General features: G+C 32.5%; 1 protein-coding gene across 1 annotated transcript in view; it reads left to right on the top strand.

The window, feature by feature from the left end:
* The first annotated feature begins 1096 nt into the window (after positions 1 to 1096).
* LOC106790414 (hemicentin-2) overlaps positions 1097 to 18727 on the top strand; it is a 96147-nt gene continuing 78516 nt past the window's right edge. Inside the window, exon 1 of the mRNA XM_014755277.1 lies at positions 1097 to 3281. Within this exon, the coding sequence (XP_014610763.1) occupies positions 3125 to 3281 (157 nt within the window). The 5' untranslated portion in view covers positions 1097 to 3124. The remainder of the gene's footprint in view (positions 3282 to 18727) is intronic.

The raw sequence follows: 18727 nt of genomic DNA, 5'->3' as shown, positions 1-18727 counted from the left end.
ATGGTTACTCGTTAACACGCGGCTTCCTGTAATAGGAAACTAACAAAGTGAAACCATAAGAGATAGAAACGCAGTGTTTGTGTATATATGTGAAAGAGAGAAAGAGAGAGAGACGCGGGGGGATGAGTTCCCTTAGGTGAGTTACATAGATAACGAAGTAAGACAGTACCCATGAGCATCTCGTTCCTGGTGAGTGCAAGTTGCACGCACGATGTTTGTACGGTGCCTGCACCACGACGATTATGGCGACTCATTAGCCGTGTCGCTAAATCATAGTAATCCTCTGCATGGGAGAATAACGAAGAGGGAGTAAGAGAGAGTTAGGAAGAGAGAGAGACTGGGAGGAGATTCATTGGAGATACGTACTAAATAAAACGATATACGGAAGGAATACAAGCAAGAGAGAGAACGAGATATATCAAAAAATAGAAGAAAATATATGTAGTTAAATATAAACACGTAGAAACGAGAATTCTAATGTAAACTACTAGGAATTCATCTGGGGTAAAAAAGATTCTCCGTTCTATTCGATGTTCTAAATTTGTTGAATAGATCATTAAAACATATGAAGAAAAATATAAATATAAAAATGTTATAATATGCCAAATTGAAATTAATAATAGAAAGATAAATGAAAAATGAATAAATGTGACTATAATTATGACAGCGAACTGAGTCAAAATATTGGAAAAATGAATTATATGATTTTTTGTTTACATTACAATTATTTTATATTATAAAATAAATCGTAAAATAAATAATATATAATTTTGTTGAATAATAGATTGCTATCGTGATTATCGAGATACAAATATAAATGAAATATAGATTTATTTGTTTATTTTTTTAATATTTCATAGAAAAAGAAAAAGAAAAAAAGTGGGAGAGAAGGAAAAAAAGAAAAGAACTATCTCGGTATAGAAGAGAGAGAAATTCGACTCGCCGATAGGTAGAGAATGAGAAAGAGGGTGGCGTGATAGAATAGAAGAGGATAGTAAAGCGAGCGTGCCCGAACGTATCCGAGCAAATACGGATATAACCGAGGAGACTCGCGACAGTCATTCGTGCTACTCAATGGTTTCAGTGCCGAGCCGCTGCGGGTCAGGACTCGATGTGGTTCCGTCATGGGAAAGGTGTTTTTACGCGTTATTTATTTCGAACTAGCATAACGCGTTATATCAAAGTACACTTTGTCATGAGTGAAAATCGTCGAAGATTTGTTTTTACGTTGATATAAATAAAAAGGAAAGGAAAAAAGAAAAACAAAAGTCACACGAAGTTGGTTTCTTATTTTGAACTCATCATTTTTTGTTCTTATCGTTGTTTGTAGTTAGTTCGATCGATCGATCGATTGATTGACGATTGTTATTACTATCGAAATAAAATCGATCGTAACGTATGCTAGCGGATGACGACGGTAAATTTATACGTGGTGCGGAATCCGTCGATGGAATATAAAAAATGGACGGCCTTCGTCGATGATCCGTCGTCGATGCAGTGACATTTCTAACGGATTTTTGTATTTTTAAAGATAAGCTCGTTTTTAAAGATAGATTTTCGTTTACTTGTTTCCGCAATTTATTTTATTTTCCATTTTCTCCTCTTTTCTCTCTTTTTTTCCTTTTTTCTCTCCCCCCACCTCCTTTTGTTTTTATTTTCTTGTTATCGCTGTCAAAGGACATTTGCACAAAATTCGATCGAGAGAAAAAAAAAAGAACCTCACCGCAATCCCCGTACGTGTACGCACGTGACACGCTCTCGTGAATAGTTTTGACAAGACACGTGAGGATCGATTAGAACGAATCGATTTGTATCACCAAGGGATATTTACAGTTTCGATTGAAACTTATTTTCAGAGCTTACCAAGGATTGTCTTATGAGTGAGTTCAATCAATCTTTCTGATTCGTCTTTTTTTGCTGATAATTATCAGTTACTTTGTCAACGAATCTAAGTTACTCTTCTTTGATAAAAATACGGAGACGCTTTTATCATCGGTCTAATCTGAATGTAAAAGATACACGTGATTCTTTTTGAAAGATTTTATTTCTCAAGAGTGAGAGAGAAAGAGAGAGATTGATAAAAGCTAACCAAATCAAACTAAATTCGTGTTTCGTCGAATGATAATTCTTTCAACATTACTAACGAAACGTAACAAATTCACGAGTTATTATTACTAAACTGCCAACGAAACGTGAAATATTCACGAACATTCATCGTAATATTGCCGTTATCGAAGTGTGTTGCATCGAAATTTTCTACCACCGATTTCTACAGGCATACATGTATATGTACACATTTTTGTCCGGAGATATTTAAAATTTAGAAAAACTAAAATTGTACATTTCAACGAAATACGACGACAATTTTCGACGAGAGATTTTACTATTGGATTAAAAATTGTATCTCGTCGTGTATTTTCGAATGATAATTCTTTCAACACTGCCAACGAAACGTGACAAATTCACGAGTTATTATCACTAAACTGCCAACGAAACATGAGATAGATATTCATGAGTTTTCGTCGTAACATTGCCATTATCGAAGTGTGTCTCTTCCAAATTTTCTATCATCAATTTCTACAGACATACACGTGTATACAAATTTTTGTCCGGAGATATCTGAAATTAGAAAAACAAAAATTGTACATTGTACGAGAGATGTTATTAATGGATTAAAAATTATATCTCGTCGACTTTTCAAGTAATATACTTTTTATCAAAAATCCATTTGAAAATCAATCCACCTAGAAGGTTATAATACAAAAATAAGAGGCAAGGTAAAAGAAATTAAGGGAAAATGTCCAGGACGCAATGCTGCGACGGCAGCGAACGCGTTGCTGGCATAACGAACATGGGAGGGAAGAAAGAAAACGAAAAGAAGGTTCGTGGCTGCAATTAGTAGTGCCATTTCGAAACTGTCCTAAGTTTATGGAGTGCTAACACTTAGCAGGAGTAATACCAGGAAAGAACGAAAAGAAAAACTGAAGGGAACGTGTGTCCCGTTTTATTTTTTATTTTTTTTTGTTCGTTATTTTGTGAATAATTAGTGCGAAGAAGAAAAAGAAGAAGAAAAAGAAGAAGAAGAAAGAGGAAAGAGGAAGAGGAAAAAGAGAGAAGAGAAAAAATGTGGTGGAGGTGCAGGTGGAACTTCGCTAGCATCGCTTCGACGATGCAATCCGCAACGAATAGTAGCACCACTACAACCACGACCACAGTTTTGTTGGTCCTGGGAGTGGCCTCGGTCTACTCGCAGGTCGACGTATCTGATCTGGATAAGCCCGGTAAGTTGTGAGCCTAGTTATCAGAGTAGTATTTATGCGACACCTATTTGCTTTTATTGCCAAGCACCAAATTCTAAATCCGAGTGAACTTTACCTTGTTTTTTAATCGAATCGTTTTTTTTCCTACTCTTAAACTTTCTATTATTAGTATTTCTGATTTTCTTTTTATTTTCATATTTTTTATTAATTTGATAACGCACAAATAAAGTTGATATTCATGCGAACGTTGTTACGGTCGCATCGATGTCGTATTTTAATTTATGAATAATGTTATTGCTTTTCAACAAATACTCTCTTTAAAGTAAAAAAAAGTAAATTATGGTGTTTCAATGGGTCCCCTCAAAAGTCTGAGAGTTTTTCATTTTACGTTACGTCGCTTATGAGACTCGCGTAAACAACAAACGCGACGCGGAATATTGATCTTGATATGGTTACCGCATTTACGACGTAATTAGCGTCCTTTTATTTGCATAAACGAGTCGTCTAATTACACAGTTTCTACTTCCTTCCATTTACCAATTATGATTATTATTATTATTTATTCAGTCCCATTCGTTACTTTACGCGCTAACTTTGTCGTTTTTCAACGATATGTAAATGCATATCATTTAGTTCGATTTAGTTAACGGTCGTATAACATATAGAGAAATTCGTTTGCTGTAATAGTAATTATTTAATTGATAAATTTTTAGACATATGATATACTTATATTCAAATTAGATAGGACTAATTTTGATAATTTAATTTATTTGGCATATCAATATATATATATATATTTGTGTTTAGAAATGTTTGCATATTTTCTATACCGAACTCTCATGTAGGTATAGAATATAAGATATATAAATATTTTCGGATTAATATATTAATTGAAACGTTAGCTGGAAATGTGTTAATTATCATAAAAACGTCGTTGTCTTCAGATTTTAATTGGCCTTTTTTTATTTAGTTAAAAGAATGCAAATATTTATTGAAATTATGTTGGAGAGAGTCGCGTGTTTGTAATTGCTTGGCTCAAGGGGCAGGACCTTTGGATAATTGAAAGTTTGATAAAAAAAAGTTACGAGTTAGGTTCTTGATTTGTCAAGCATCTATCAAAGCAAGCAAGCAAGCAAGCAAGCAACCAATCGATTCGCTTGCCGCACAGCAAAGAACAAAGAATAATAGCCTATTCGAACGATCAAAATATCAAGGATTTTTTTTTTACTGACCCGAAACCTATGGTAAATAAATTTTCGTGACTCCTCCTTTGACGAGAAACGAAACGATCGGAATAACGTTGGCGACTCGTAAATTTTCATATCCACGGGAGGATTGTCGTTATCCGTGTTTCGATCTATGGGAACTACACAACACGGCTTATGACGGCTTTTACGTAAGACTGATTACGTGAGATCAACAGGATCTCATTCTTTAGCGTTGCTAAGAGAATCATTAATGCTGAAAGGACGTTAAAAAATAATTCTTATAATACTACTTGTTCTTTTTTTTTCTTTTTTACAATTCGTTAATATAATATATTGAATCTGTCTCGCAAAATGAGACGCCAATATAAATTATTTGATTTCATTTAACATTAACTTAACATTTTTTTTTTGTTATAATCGAACGAGTAGTTATTGAAAGAAAATAAATGAACGGTTAAAAAATGGCTCGTGGTATTTCTCGTTTATTGCCTCGAGTACGTATAATAAAGTGGTACTTTTAAGAATACTAATGATATTTACTAGTACGTATCGTATAGATATATTTTTTCTTTACCTATATATAAATTTACTAATATAACGTAAAGAGTGCGTTCCGTTCGCGAGCGACTAAATTAAAGTGGCCGATCGATTCTAACGGAGACACGTAAAAGCAAGCTTGGGCTCTGGAAAGGGACGGAATGACGACCAAACTAGTTTAATTAAACCTCGGCGCTAAACCCACCTGAATTTATCGTTGTGCGATAAAAAAGATATGTCTTATTGGTAGAAAGTTAGGGACTAAATGTGTGGGAAAAAGATTCGATCATTAAGGGGGATATTTTTGTCGGATTATATGTGTGCGGGATTTAACATTGAGAAGTAATTTATATTGTATATCACAACTCTTATATATCTATTTATAATTAAATATATTTAATCAAAATTATGAAAATGATGATAATCATAAATCTAGAAAATAATACAGATTTTCTAGTATTCCTAATAGTATATTTCAATAAATAAATTATACTATTTATATGTTAATAAATGTACAAAAAAAAAATATAAATCAATCAGAGCAACACGATCTTTGCAGATTCATGAGAGAACGATAATAAAAATTAATGAGAATTAATGAGACATTATCGGAAAAATTGGAAAGTTAAATGAATTTTCGGCTGGGCTAAATCGATCCGTACACACGCACGTTGGCATGCGTGCACACATACGCGTACGACGTATATCGCGCAATATAAATACACTCGTCCGCAAACATTTTCCGTGGCAAATTAATACGCTCATTGGGCAGCTTCGACCACGGTTAATTACAATTGCAATTAAACGGTTGCGTTACAAAAAGTACCGCGGCGTGTGATCGAATTTCGTCGACAAGCTTATTCACGAATACTTATTTTGTAATGCTTTCGTTCCAACAGGTGCAATTAATCAACGAGGGGAAAGAAATCACAAGGTTTTCGTTTTTTTCTTACTTTTTCAATTAAATTATTATAACGTTGAAGGTTCTTCGTATTTCCTTTTGATCTATCTCTTCATTAACAATCCCTTTTCCTCCGGTGTTTGATACTCTCTTCTAAAATGAGAAGTCATATTTCTCTGGCGTCGTATTAAATGATAATGAGGCCATTAAATTTTTCAAATTTTTACAAGGTGGATTGCTGTTGTACCGTACTGATGAGTACCGTTACGATTCGTGTCAGTTTCGAAATAGCGTTTTGCCGAGAGCGTCTATTCGAAATACGTTACATTTATACGAGTTTTAAACTTCATTTGTCTTACGAATATAACATTAACGAATATGTCTCTAATTACATAGTTTTTCCTCGTTGTATAATCTTTATTACGAGAGTATGGTCATGTTTTATTAAATTTTTAAATACATTTACAAAAATATTATGAATTATTAACTAACAAAAAAGGTATGTATAATAATATCACTGAATATTTGTTTTTCGAAAGCTCCACAAAATTAAATAAATGTATGATATATTTATCTTTTTTTAAGTTTCATTTATATGATTTTCAATGCATTAACGTTTACCCGTAATTGCGTTAGTATAGATATAAAAATATATACCGAATCTTATCCGCGTGGTACATTTTATCATTTATTTTTTGAATTTTTCCTTTTAAAAATATAAATACGTTTATTAAAAGTAGTGGAAATATGTAATTTTTATTTTAATATAATCAAAGTAATATAATCAAAATAATAAAATAATTCAAATAAAATAGCATTTTATATAAGTAAGATATTAGAGACTAATTGTATTTAGAATTAAATAATACCTATGTTCTCGTGTCTACGTTTTTAGAATGACAAAGTGTTCTTCAAATTAGTATAATGATGTGAACGATTAGTAAATTAATTAGTAGTTAAATTAACGAGATATTAGTTTAGTTCTTATCTATATATCAGCAATAATTAAATAATTTTAATTTCTTTTTTCACGCTGTTCTCCCGCTTTTTGTATTTTATAATTACAGATCTTTCTAAAGATTTATCGCTTACACGTATGTACACATATATACGCGTATGTGTATAGGTATACCACATAGTCGCATGAATCAACGACGAGGGAGTCCCGCAACCAATGATTTTACCGCACTTGATGCGAATGCTCGTGGTGGTAATTAATTTTTTGCGTGTGACTCAAAGCAAAGTGTTGGACGATGGAAGGACGAAATGATCACGAAATCGTTCTAATGGTCATCCATTTGTCATTCTTTGCGTAACGAAAGGGAAGACTTCATCACATTCGTTTGCACTTTGCGAGAGAACATTTAATGAAGACTTCTTTGATTTTTTACGAAAAAAAAAAGATAATACCGTTTAATTAAATAATTTTTTTAATTATGAGCTAAAACTATTATATTTAATATGATTGACCTAATTTTAATATTTAATATATTATAACACCTTTTATAATTCTTTGTAGTATAATTTATATATTAATGTAAATTTTGTATAATTTGTATGAGTTGATCTAAAGTGATACTATAGTTGGGTAGTTTTTATAATTATATAATATAAGAGTTTTTATGGGTTGATAAGTTTTGGTAAATTATAGATCACAATGTTATGGAATTCAGACTGAATTTAATAAACTTGTTACCATTTTGTGGGTCAATAAGTTTCTGTATAGTTCGGCTCTATTATAGAATAGGATTATTGATGAACATTTTTTTTTGAAAAACCAAATGTGATAAATATTTTTGATCAAAAAACGCATATGAAATGGAATTTATTCGTTTGAAAATGTACGAAAAGTTATATTGTTTAATATAACTTTATATTCAACTTTCGACTCAACAATCGGTGTTTTTACTACTGGGATATTCCTTCCTGCTCAATGATATATCCTTTCAACTCTAGCAAACAGTCCCATGTTACGTATTATCATATATTGTATACTGTGTATCTACATACATGAACGTAGTATGCTTTACATAAGCGGCATAGTGCGTTATAGAACGGCTACCGATACGAACCACTCGAATTACGTATTTCTCATGAACGTATATACGCGTGACGACTATAATACAGAATATCGTACCCTGGGGTCTCGTTCTACAAAACTGCGATACACTAAACGCATGAGAATTCACTTCTATCCGCCAAGCGTTTTAAACCGCGAATCACAATGTTATTTTGAAATCTTTACGTCTTTCGGTTAGATAATACAAAATTTGTATTTTCTTCGTATATCAGATTGAAAACAATTCTAAGTATGTGTATTATTTTCGAAATAATTTTTTTCTTTAAAGAACTAACGACTCTCAATTAAGGGATAAAAGTTATTCGCTTAAAAGTCTCACTTTCTTCCCTTTTCGAAGGAATCTTAAGAGTACGAGAAGCTATTTCGTATAAAGTGATTACGGCGTTAAATCTCGTTTGGTAAAGTACTCGAGAAGTGAAACACCAGCTCGAAAGAGTTGTTATCAAAAGGTTTGACGCCAAGTTCTCTCTTTTCTTCTCGTTGATCAACTATTACAAGCATGGCGAAAGGATGGGAAGATACATCTAACGTTAATGCGTTAAGCTATTAAAGGAAGGTCGTTGTTCATATAGAAAGAAGTGGGAAAGAGAAAGAAGAAAAAAATAAGTGAATGTGCGTGAGAGAGAGAAAGAGGGAGAGAGAGAAGGAATACTTTACGATGACAGTGTCGTTAAATTGGTCGCTAACGTGTGAACGAACTGATTTAATATCTGTCTTTAGAGAAAGCTTAGTCGGCTATTGCGTTGTAATTACACGAGAACCTTGGCATGTTGATCTCACTATTATATATATCGTAAAGGATCTCTTTTAGCCGTAACTAGAAAATACTTTCTGTATTTTTTTTTTATTTTCTTTTTAATATCAAAATATATTTTCATCTACTTGTCCATCGTTATATCTTATCGTTAGTTATATTCCACATACAAAAATATTCTCCTATTCGAATTGAATTTCTATTTAATCATTTCCATTCCTATTATAATTATTCGTATATTCGCAAATACAACAAACGTTCAAGGGAATGCTATAAATTTTTTGCAAGTAACCAATTTGACCATTTTCCAATACAACAAAGAGAAAGAAAGATAGAGAGTGTTTCTTCGTTGAGAAAATATTCATTGAAATTGGCGAGCGTGTGTGTCTCGTTCGTTAGAGCTCGGAAGAGAGAGAGAAAGAAATAGTTACAAAAGGAGAGGGAAAATTGACAAGATACGATGGAAATTTCGCAACATTTGGCTAATTCGTCTGTAAAGCATCGAATCTCCTCGTCGTATCCGCGGTACGGTGCTAACGAGTCTACAAACGAGCTGGTGCCGGTACCGGAAGAGAAACAGCACAGTGGATACTAGAGTTCGAACGACTCGCCGTTGAAATGGCTCCCGGCTCCTCGTCGTAACAATATCCGAAACAGGTTGCTGGTACCTGCACACGTAGCGTAGCTTACCACAGATTACCAGTAATCCCTTGGGTTCTGCTACCAGTTACACGCTTTCAACGAGACGTAGAACTTTAGCTGCGTATTACTGACCCCTCCAGTTGAATCTTCCTTCATCACGCGTGTTATTCTTTATAATATATGTGCGTGTTTATCAATAATCATCTATTATCATTTTATTCCTTTCGAACGGAGTTCATTGAACGACCTATCAAGAAGATTCTTATTTAATGTTTTATCGATATTTATAAATAGGCCCCAAAAGTTTTAAGTATACGAACAAAATGAATGCCATTAGAGTAAACCCGTGATAGATTTGTTTGCTAATATAAACGTTTGAGTAATATTGTTTTTATTTCTTATGTTTTTTTTCTTTTTTTTTGTCAAGGAATGAAACTATTTTTTTTCTTAAATTGCCCTATCGTCCAAAAAATACACATATTGACACATATATTTTGAATATTCTGACAATTGTAGTTTCTCGATTATTTCTAATTGAATATTTTTCCATGGTTCTTGCAGAAGTTATCTACGATATTCATGTTTTGGAAAATTATGGATGTATTAACTATAATAAAGCATTATGGATATAAGAAAATGCTAAAATGTCTTAAAAGATAATTTAACTTGTTAATATTTGATATATTAATGATAGATGATTTCAAGTTTAATCAGTATATTAAATTTTTACAAGAATCATCAAGTAATTCGAAACTTTTGGACGATAGTTTAGATCGATTATAGAACTTTCATTCAAAACTTAGTCCTTATATTACTCTTTTTATATTTATTTTCAATTTAACAAAAGTATCTACTTAATTCTTCTTAACGAGACGCCTCAGGAGGTTAAATTTTACGAAAGTATAGGTTAATCTCGTAAATGGCGTTAGGAGGTGTTTTTTTATTAACACGATCGAGGCATGTCAAGGGAAAAAAAAAACATGCTAGACGTGTACATGTGTGCACACAACACATGAATGAAGTCGGAACGACGTTTCTTCCTAACCATTCGCAAAAACGTCGCAGGAAGAAAAGATTTGCCGTATGATGGATGAGAATCGCTTTCTTTTTTGTTTCCCTTTATTTTTTTCCCCCCTCCCCACCCTCCCCCACCTTTTTCTACCTATCTACTACTTCTTCTTCTTCTTCTTCTTCTTCTTCTTTTTTTTTCCTTTTTCTTCTTCTTTCTTTTTCTTCTTGTTCTATTTTAGCGAGAGACGACGCTCACGTTATCTGCGTCGGGTAAAATAATTTGACATCTGACATCGATTAATTTACGGCTAGGACAAAGTAGCCTTTGACGCGCGACGGTCAAGAATCCTCGTTAATCCGTGTCAACGGGATTAAACGCGAGTATACGAGGGGTGTTAGGTTGGTTGCAAGAGAAAGAGAGAGAAAGAAAGAGAGAGAGAGAGAGAGAGAGAGAAACAACGATGGGCAGTATCACGAGATGAAAAAGGAAGATAGAGGCTAACGAGAAAAATGCACGATGCTAGGGGGAAAACGGCGTTACGTGGATAGTGACACTGCTGTCTGTCGGCTTTTTTTTTTCTTTTTCTTCTACGTCCTACAAACTCTTCTTTCATTTTCTTTTCTTTTGTGTTTCCCTCTATTCTACCCTATCCCTTATTCTTATTTCCATCCTCACCCCCCTCCCTTCACCTCCTCTTACCCTTTTGTTCTATCTTTTATTTTCTTTCCCTTTTTCTTTTTCCATGCTCTATCACTTATTTGCCATACTAATGCTTTTTGATAAGAGTTGTGTTCATATTAAAAAGAAAATTAGTAGTACTCTATATATCTCTCTTTTTCTCTTATTTTTTTCTAATGCTAATCGATCATTAGAAACTTCGTTAGATGATTTAAAGCATGTCCTGTCTACCTAGAAGATGCAATTGAACAACAGCTATAGTTTTATCATCGTGAGTTTAGCCAAGTTTGCTACAGCAAATGTCAATTTTTCCATCCTTCTTCTTGATTTACCGTAAGTTCTAAGTTGTAACTTTTTGTCCTGATCTAGGACATGGCCTTTGTTTTTTTATGATCTTAATTGTGAAAATTTAATTGTGACGTTAAGCAAACTAATTTGTAAATGTTCTTCCTTGAAATGATAATATTATATATTAGCGAATCGATAAAATTCAGATAGGGAAGATAAAGAATTATAAAACAAACGAAGAGAGAAAAATTGTAATTTCTTAAAGAAATGTTGTTGATATAAAAATTGTATTATTATTATAATTTCCTCTACGTTGTTTACCTTTCGTTCCGAATAATTTGTATTCATCTCTTCATAACATATAAAATATTACGAACATATCGGTACCGGTTGAAAATCGATGACTACAAATAAAAAAGGTCATAGAGTGTATGGTGAATAATATATGTATTTAAACATTAAAATGTGATCACACACATTGGTATTGTTTTTAAGAGCGATCGATCCTGAAAGTGTAATGTTATTGAGTGTTGATAAGTGGCTAAAATTTTAGCTACAAAACAAAAAGGGGATAAATTTATGACAGGGGGTTTCTGAACGCAGTCAGTGAGTATGATTCGTTTAGATCGGTTTCATTAAAAATCGGATATTATTGATGACAACTTCTTCTTTACTCGATGTTGTTTTTTTTGTACTAATAATGAGTAACATTGCATGTTAAAGATAATATCGATAGTTTGAAATTTTATTCTCACAAGATTATCTACATTTATGCTATTACATGATACACGTATAGATACATCGATTGTCACGCTTATATGCTAATTGCCTATCGCTACTAATTGGAGGATCTGTTCAGTGTGTTAATTATCTGAGCAATGTGGTTATCTATGTATACGATCCATCTGCTTGCATGACCATGATTTCAAACATTTTCAGATAATACATGTCCATAAAATTGAAGAATCAAACGTTGTATATTTTTCACGTTAACATTGTTTATTTTCATTTAATCCCATTCAATCGAACATTAAAGTATTAGTATATATATATATCTTCGCGAGATTATCACTCGTTAAAAAAAAAAAAAATATTTATTTTTAATTCATAGTATTAGTAACATATTCGTAACACAACACGATTTTCCAACTGGATACAACTTTTCAATCTATGAAAGCGAATTGATTGAACAGTTATAATACGTGTGTTTACCTAAATAATAAAAGAATCTTTTCAATTGATACTTTGATATTAGCGACTAGATTTGATCTCTGTATCGCAAAGTTCGATATTTCTGAATTAAAGAATAAAAACAATACTCGCGTTTAAAGAAAAATTCATATATAAAAAGTAAATACAATTTTAAATTGATCTCATCAAATTTACACATAAAATATCCTATTTTGATCGAAAACTTTTAATTACAATAATTTTTAATTTTTGTTTTCTTTCTTTTTTATTTAAATGGCTTGAGAGAGAAAACGATCGTTTAATAAAACATATCTATGATACAAGATAAAAGAAAACTTATTTAAATACGTATTATAATTTAGCAAAGTGGGAGAAAGATGTTCGACGAAAAATGAATACTCATTAAATATAGTATCGATGAATTGAAATAAAATGATCTTGATCAGAGCTCGCAAGTTTCCTTTCTCGATGCAAAAGTTTTCCCCTTTTTATTAGTCTTAGCTTCAATCTGCACAGAAAGTACAATAAAACGGCAGATTTTTGTAGCTGGTAACATCCGAGAAAACGATTCGATTGGGTATCTTTCGCCGAAAATGAGAAGACGTAAAATCGCGATGCGAGTAGGTTGGATAAAGGATTGTAAAAAAGAAAAAAAAAAATCAGAATGATATAGAGTGGTGAAGTGAGGGAGGTGAGGTTCGATGGGGGGATGGCTCTTAAAGAGCCATTGTACTCTGCGCTCTCACATGTTTAGATTTTTATAGAGACTTACTGGATAATCCCCAGTGCAAATCCCCTTTCGTCGTGGAAATACTCTCATAGATCGTAAATGCCGGGTTGGGCCGGGTTGGGCCGGCTTTTAAACTGAATTCCAATTTTTAGATAGAAACTTGGTGAAACGAAGCCTCGAGAGACGAGCTCTCCAACGGTTCTTCAAATTTTTCTCTTCGATCGAGTCTTTAGGGTAAAATAAAATGAACTTAGTGAGGAAAAGATCGTGTTCTCGATTCGTGACAACATGAATATCTAATATATACTTGTAAATATCAATTATTAATTATGTGAAACGTATTGAAATTAAAATTGAAATGAAAAATCAATAATGAATATTAAAGAAAATTCGGATTATATTCGTATAAATGTTTTTTTAAAGGATATAGTTTAGTTTATGTTAGATGAAATTATATTTTCATATATTTCTTATAAAAGCGGAAGAAAAATAGTTGGAAAAAAAGAGAGATGTCTTTTACTTGTCGTTCAACTTGACGTCCTTGAAATGACAAATAGGAAAGGCTCTAAATATGGTTTGATATAGCACGGTAATCCTAGCTCACGTTTCCCATGGGTGTTACAGTCACGTTAGTTAATAGTAGAGCGTCGTTGAGTATCTGTTATTCGATCTTATGCGGGAAACTCATGGGACAACATGTTATACTGTGACCATTCTGACGAGTCTTACACGTTGCAAGTCAGTACGACCCAATTTTCCAATGTCATGAGGCAACACTAGATACCCGTTCCACAAGACGCTGATTTTATCTTTGCATTAGAAATGCATTGGCTTATCAACTTTTATTTTTTTAATAGAAATAAATTTATTCACACAAGATTTTTTTATTTACCAATCAACCTATCTAATTAATTATTCATCGTCAATATTATTCTTAGATAGGTATGGTAACTATTTTTATATTTACTAGTTAAAATTAAAACAAAGTATCTTTCGTTATTATATTATTTGTGTGAGACTCGTAATAATAAATGTGAATTATACACATCTCATGAATAATTAATCTTATTTTGTTCTTTTCATATCGTCGCCCAATGATTATTATTTACTACGATCTTGATATTTATAAAATTTTCTAAAGTAATCATTCATTTTATGTATGTACATACAGAACACGCATATTTCTTTGACATATTACAAATCGTAAAGAATGATCATACCTTTTGAACGTGTATACACGCGTACACGTCTACAAATATAGACAAAGGGAATGAGAAAAAGGAGACAACAAACGGAGTCATAGGATGACGAAGTTAATAAAGGAGCATGAGAAGTGACTACGAAACGTCGAAGTAAATCACAGAGTGCATTATACGGAGCGAACGGTGCTTATTAAAGCTCGATGTTATTCACTTCTTTTTTTTTTTTTTTTCTTTTCTTCTTCTTCTTCTTCTTTTTAACGAGCCCTCCACGAGCCATATTCTAGTGGCGCGTTAACGAGCTCCTCTCACAATTACTCTCAGACTTCGTAACGATATCAACGAACGACGTTTTCGATGAAAGATAAAACAAAAGTGGCAAATGCATCGACAACGTGTTTTCTTCCATTTTTTTTCCTTCCCCCTTTTTCTCGAAATGGGTGATCGTTTGAACAACGTAAACTTGCTTTTCGTTATTTTGTTCTTTTTTCTTTTTTTACACTGTCAATTGTATCTAAGTGAGAATGGTGGAGAATGATCGATGTCTTTATAATACTTATAACTATGGAAAAATATATATTCTCATTGATATTGAGTTTATTAGATTCAACGACTGGATTTCTGATTAGTAATTAGGCGTGACTAATGGACGACAAGAGAAATAAATATTCTCGTATCGTTTGTATGTATATATGTATGCGAATAAAGGTCGGCAACATTTTACAACAGTTGTTAGCTACTCTGGAGACATACTATATTGAGTGAAATGAGAAAAAAAAAAAAGGTAAAATAAAACGGGAGCTCGCTTACTCTGTTCACGGAATGCATTTCAATGGAAAAAAAAAATGTTGTTCTTATTCGCCAAAGTGCCAAAGGTAATTACATTAATAATAACTTTCACATAGAACGGTACTATTGCTCGAGACTTCCTCTATACGTAAAATGTATTATATTTTATACTGTTAATGCGTATACTTAATGCCATTATTAGCTTTTAGCGGCACCGGATCATGAAATTCATTTACAATCGATCAGCGTAATCTTTAAATTAGATTAATTATCAATGTTAATTATTATAGTTATATTATACGGGAGTAGAGAATTTTATTTCGATCATCACATAAATTAATGAGACTTTAACTCGATTGATGAAATGATTTTTAAACTATAATATTTTTGATTTCTTTAGTGTATAAATTTCATTTATTCTGATTTTTAAGTGAACAATTTCATGGAAAAGTTTCTTAGCTAGTCGATACCACAAACTGAACCGACAATGAGTTATATGTTTCGAAGGGATCGATTATTGAGGCACGAAGCGGCTTACATTCGACTTCGGGAACCCTTCCGAGGTTCGATTTCGCGATTTATTCGTTCGCAATTGAAATGCAAACGATCTTTTTTCGAGCTTCGAAAAAACTACTCGTCCTTGTGGAATTCCTAGCTCGCAAGAATCGTTCCTTTGCTATTGGATGTTCTTTGAGAGATTTACGAGTGGCCTTTATATCGTGAAATTCCACGACAAAAGAGAAAGTGTCAAGAAAGATTGGTATGAAATTGGAACACCTATTCTATATATATAAATATATAAATAAATAAATGAAAAATAATTAATAAAAAAAATAAAGTACAGAAGAGATAATCTCAAAAAGTTCTAAAATTTAAGAACTTGGAAGATAATCCAAAAAACAATCTTAAAATATATATAATACTATAAATAGATGAGTTAATGAAGATAAATGAATTATAATAAATAAATAAATCGATCGCAGTTAGAGGTATATTTAAAGAAAATATATTTTCCATCTGGTCTCTCTTTTTACACTTTCTTAGTACATATAAAAAAAATGTATGTAATCTATATTTTGTGATCAATAAGATAGAAGAATGAGAAACGAGGCGAATAGTAAAGTCAATCAAAAGTATCTTGCAGAGCTTCCGTTGATACTAGTTCGAAAATGAGAGTGAGTAACTTGAGAAAATAGCCTGAAGCGGTTCGTCGAAAGATACTAATCGAGCCCACTGACCAGCTCGAGTACGAACGATTAATATTCGCTTTCGGAGCAGTCCAATTAATTAAGCCCCGTTGCTCGTAAACGTTAATCACGTGAGGCAGCGTGATCGGCCTTTCGCTACGAACACTTTGCCGCTTTCTACGAAGCTAAAACGCACCTACGTACGTGTAAGAAGAAAAAGAATGAGACTAAGAAAGATAAGAGTTGAAGTAATTAATACGACCTTTTTTTTTTTTCTTTTTTTTTATTCGCTCTATGCCAAGTGAATAAAAGAAGAATTATTTAAAAAATAAATCACAGAACAATGGTATATAAATAATATCGATTTCAAAAGAAATTAATTTCAATATTACTTTAATTATATTCTCATAGAATGAAGAGTGAGAGAGAGAGGAAAAGAGAAAGAGAAAAAGAATCATTCTTGTACTCTAAAGCCCGAAGGGAAAATCATGGTTGGGTGGACTTGAAACCGACGGCACTTTAAATCTTCGAGAGCTACGTTCTTCTATCTATTTTTCTCGAAGAAGAAAAAGAAGAAAAGCGTGGTAATACTCGAGAGTGGAAGGCGTATCCGTGATTTATGAGTTAATATGGATTTGGAACGCTTTAACGAGTTCTTCGTGAGTAAACTATTCGAATGCTTTGTTATTCGAAACGCATTTATGTATTTTCAAAATATTTAGCATTAGATTGAGAACAAGCAAGCGAGTAAACCGAGCGTTTTCCACCATTGCAAACATGTATCGTGACAAAGTTAGGTGAGTGTTGGTTTAAAAAAGCAAAAAGAAAAAAGATTAAATAAATGGAAAAGGTAAAAAAGAGATATTATGGAAAAAAAGAAGAAATAAAAGTTAACCGTGAAACGTAATAGCCACGTGTTCTTTAATTATAAGTTTCCAAGACGTTTGCTCCCGTCTTGCAAACGGATACTGAATATTCTCTCGTAAAATTGCATCGGAGGTTCCTTCCTTCCTTATATAGACCGGGATTATATCTGACCTAAGAAAAATTGCTCTACAGCTTTCTACGTTATTTGCAGAAAAAACTGACTTCCGGCTAATAACCGGGCAACGGCTGCAAGAAATAAAATGCTTTACGGAAGTAGAATAGGAGCAAATAAAAACGCATAAACTATGATTGCGTATTTGAAACTAATTTAACAAACTCCTCTTCCAGGATAGGTTGATAGTAAACGCCAAAACTAACACGCTTTTTAACTGTTATTAAAGTTCAATATAACGTATCATTTTATCGAGATAAATTAATAATAAATTGACGATTTAATAATATTTTAATAACAGAATGCAAAAACAATATACAAAAGATCAATTATTTATCAAAAGAAACGTTAAGAAAACCCTTAAACGTACGTTTTGTCGAATATATTAACCGAAAAGATGCATTCAAGCGAAGTGTTTTCTCTAACCCACCCCCTCATCCTACTACCATCACAACCAAAGTCAACCCCTTCGATGCCGCAGGACACCAAGCGAACGACATCGAATTATGCGAGCGTCCCTCTTGCGTTGCCAAAGTTTACAGTTTGCGACACAACTTTGTTGACATTTGGTCGGCTTACTGAGGGTAGAGTACGGTCAGACAGTGTGGAACGATTCGTTGACCGGAATTGTAAAAGGTAAACCTCGTTTATCTTTGCATGAATCTTTCATCATATTTTGTTGTTCATACTGATAAGATATTTTATATTATTTAACAACAATTTCTTAATATCAATCAGTTATTTTTTTTAATAAAACGATGTGCTAGATAAGATAAATTCCAAAATGTGCATAAATCGTATGTAGGTTGTAATCAATAATATAATAAATGAACTTTAGGTATATAATAAATTAAGTATTTGTGTCTGAAAATAAAATAACAATAGACGAAGAGGGTTGCAGTGCAATAGTTGTATTACGAACTCATGGAATACTGAAAAAGAATTGATACCACGATCGCACTTGAAATATTGGCAATATTCCAATTTCGTTTATTCGACGTTCGTTTTTAGTTGTTGTTGAACTGCTATGATATGTTTTGTTTTTAAGGAAGCGATCTATTAATCGATCTATTAATAGCGGATCGTTCGAGTAATATCGTAAACTGATGCAAATGCATATCATTTCAAATCTTTATTATAAGATAAATGTGAACGTATGGGAAAAATATTTACACCTAATTAATCTTTTTAATCGTAGTTAAACAATCTTCTTGAAAAAATTACCAATCTCA

Source organism: Polistes canadensis, unplaced genomic scaffold, assembly GCF_001313835.1.
Source record: "Polistes canadensis isolate GaletaPanama2010 unplaced genomic scaffold, ASM131383v1 scaffold_237, whole genome shotgun sequence".
Taxonomy (NCBI): Eukaryota; Metazoa; Arthropoda; class Insecta; order Hymenoptera; family Vespidae; genus Polistes; species Polistes canadensis.
The sequence above is the reverse complement of the archived record's forward strand: the minus strand, read 5'-3'. Positions and strand labels throughout refer to the sequence as shown.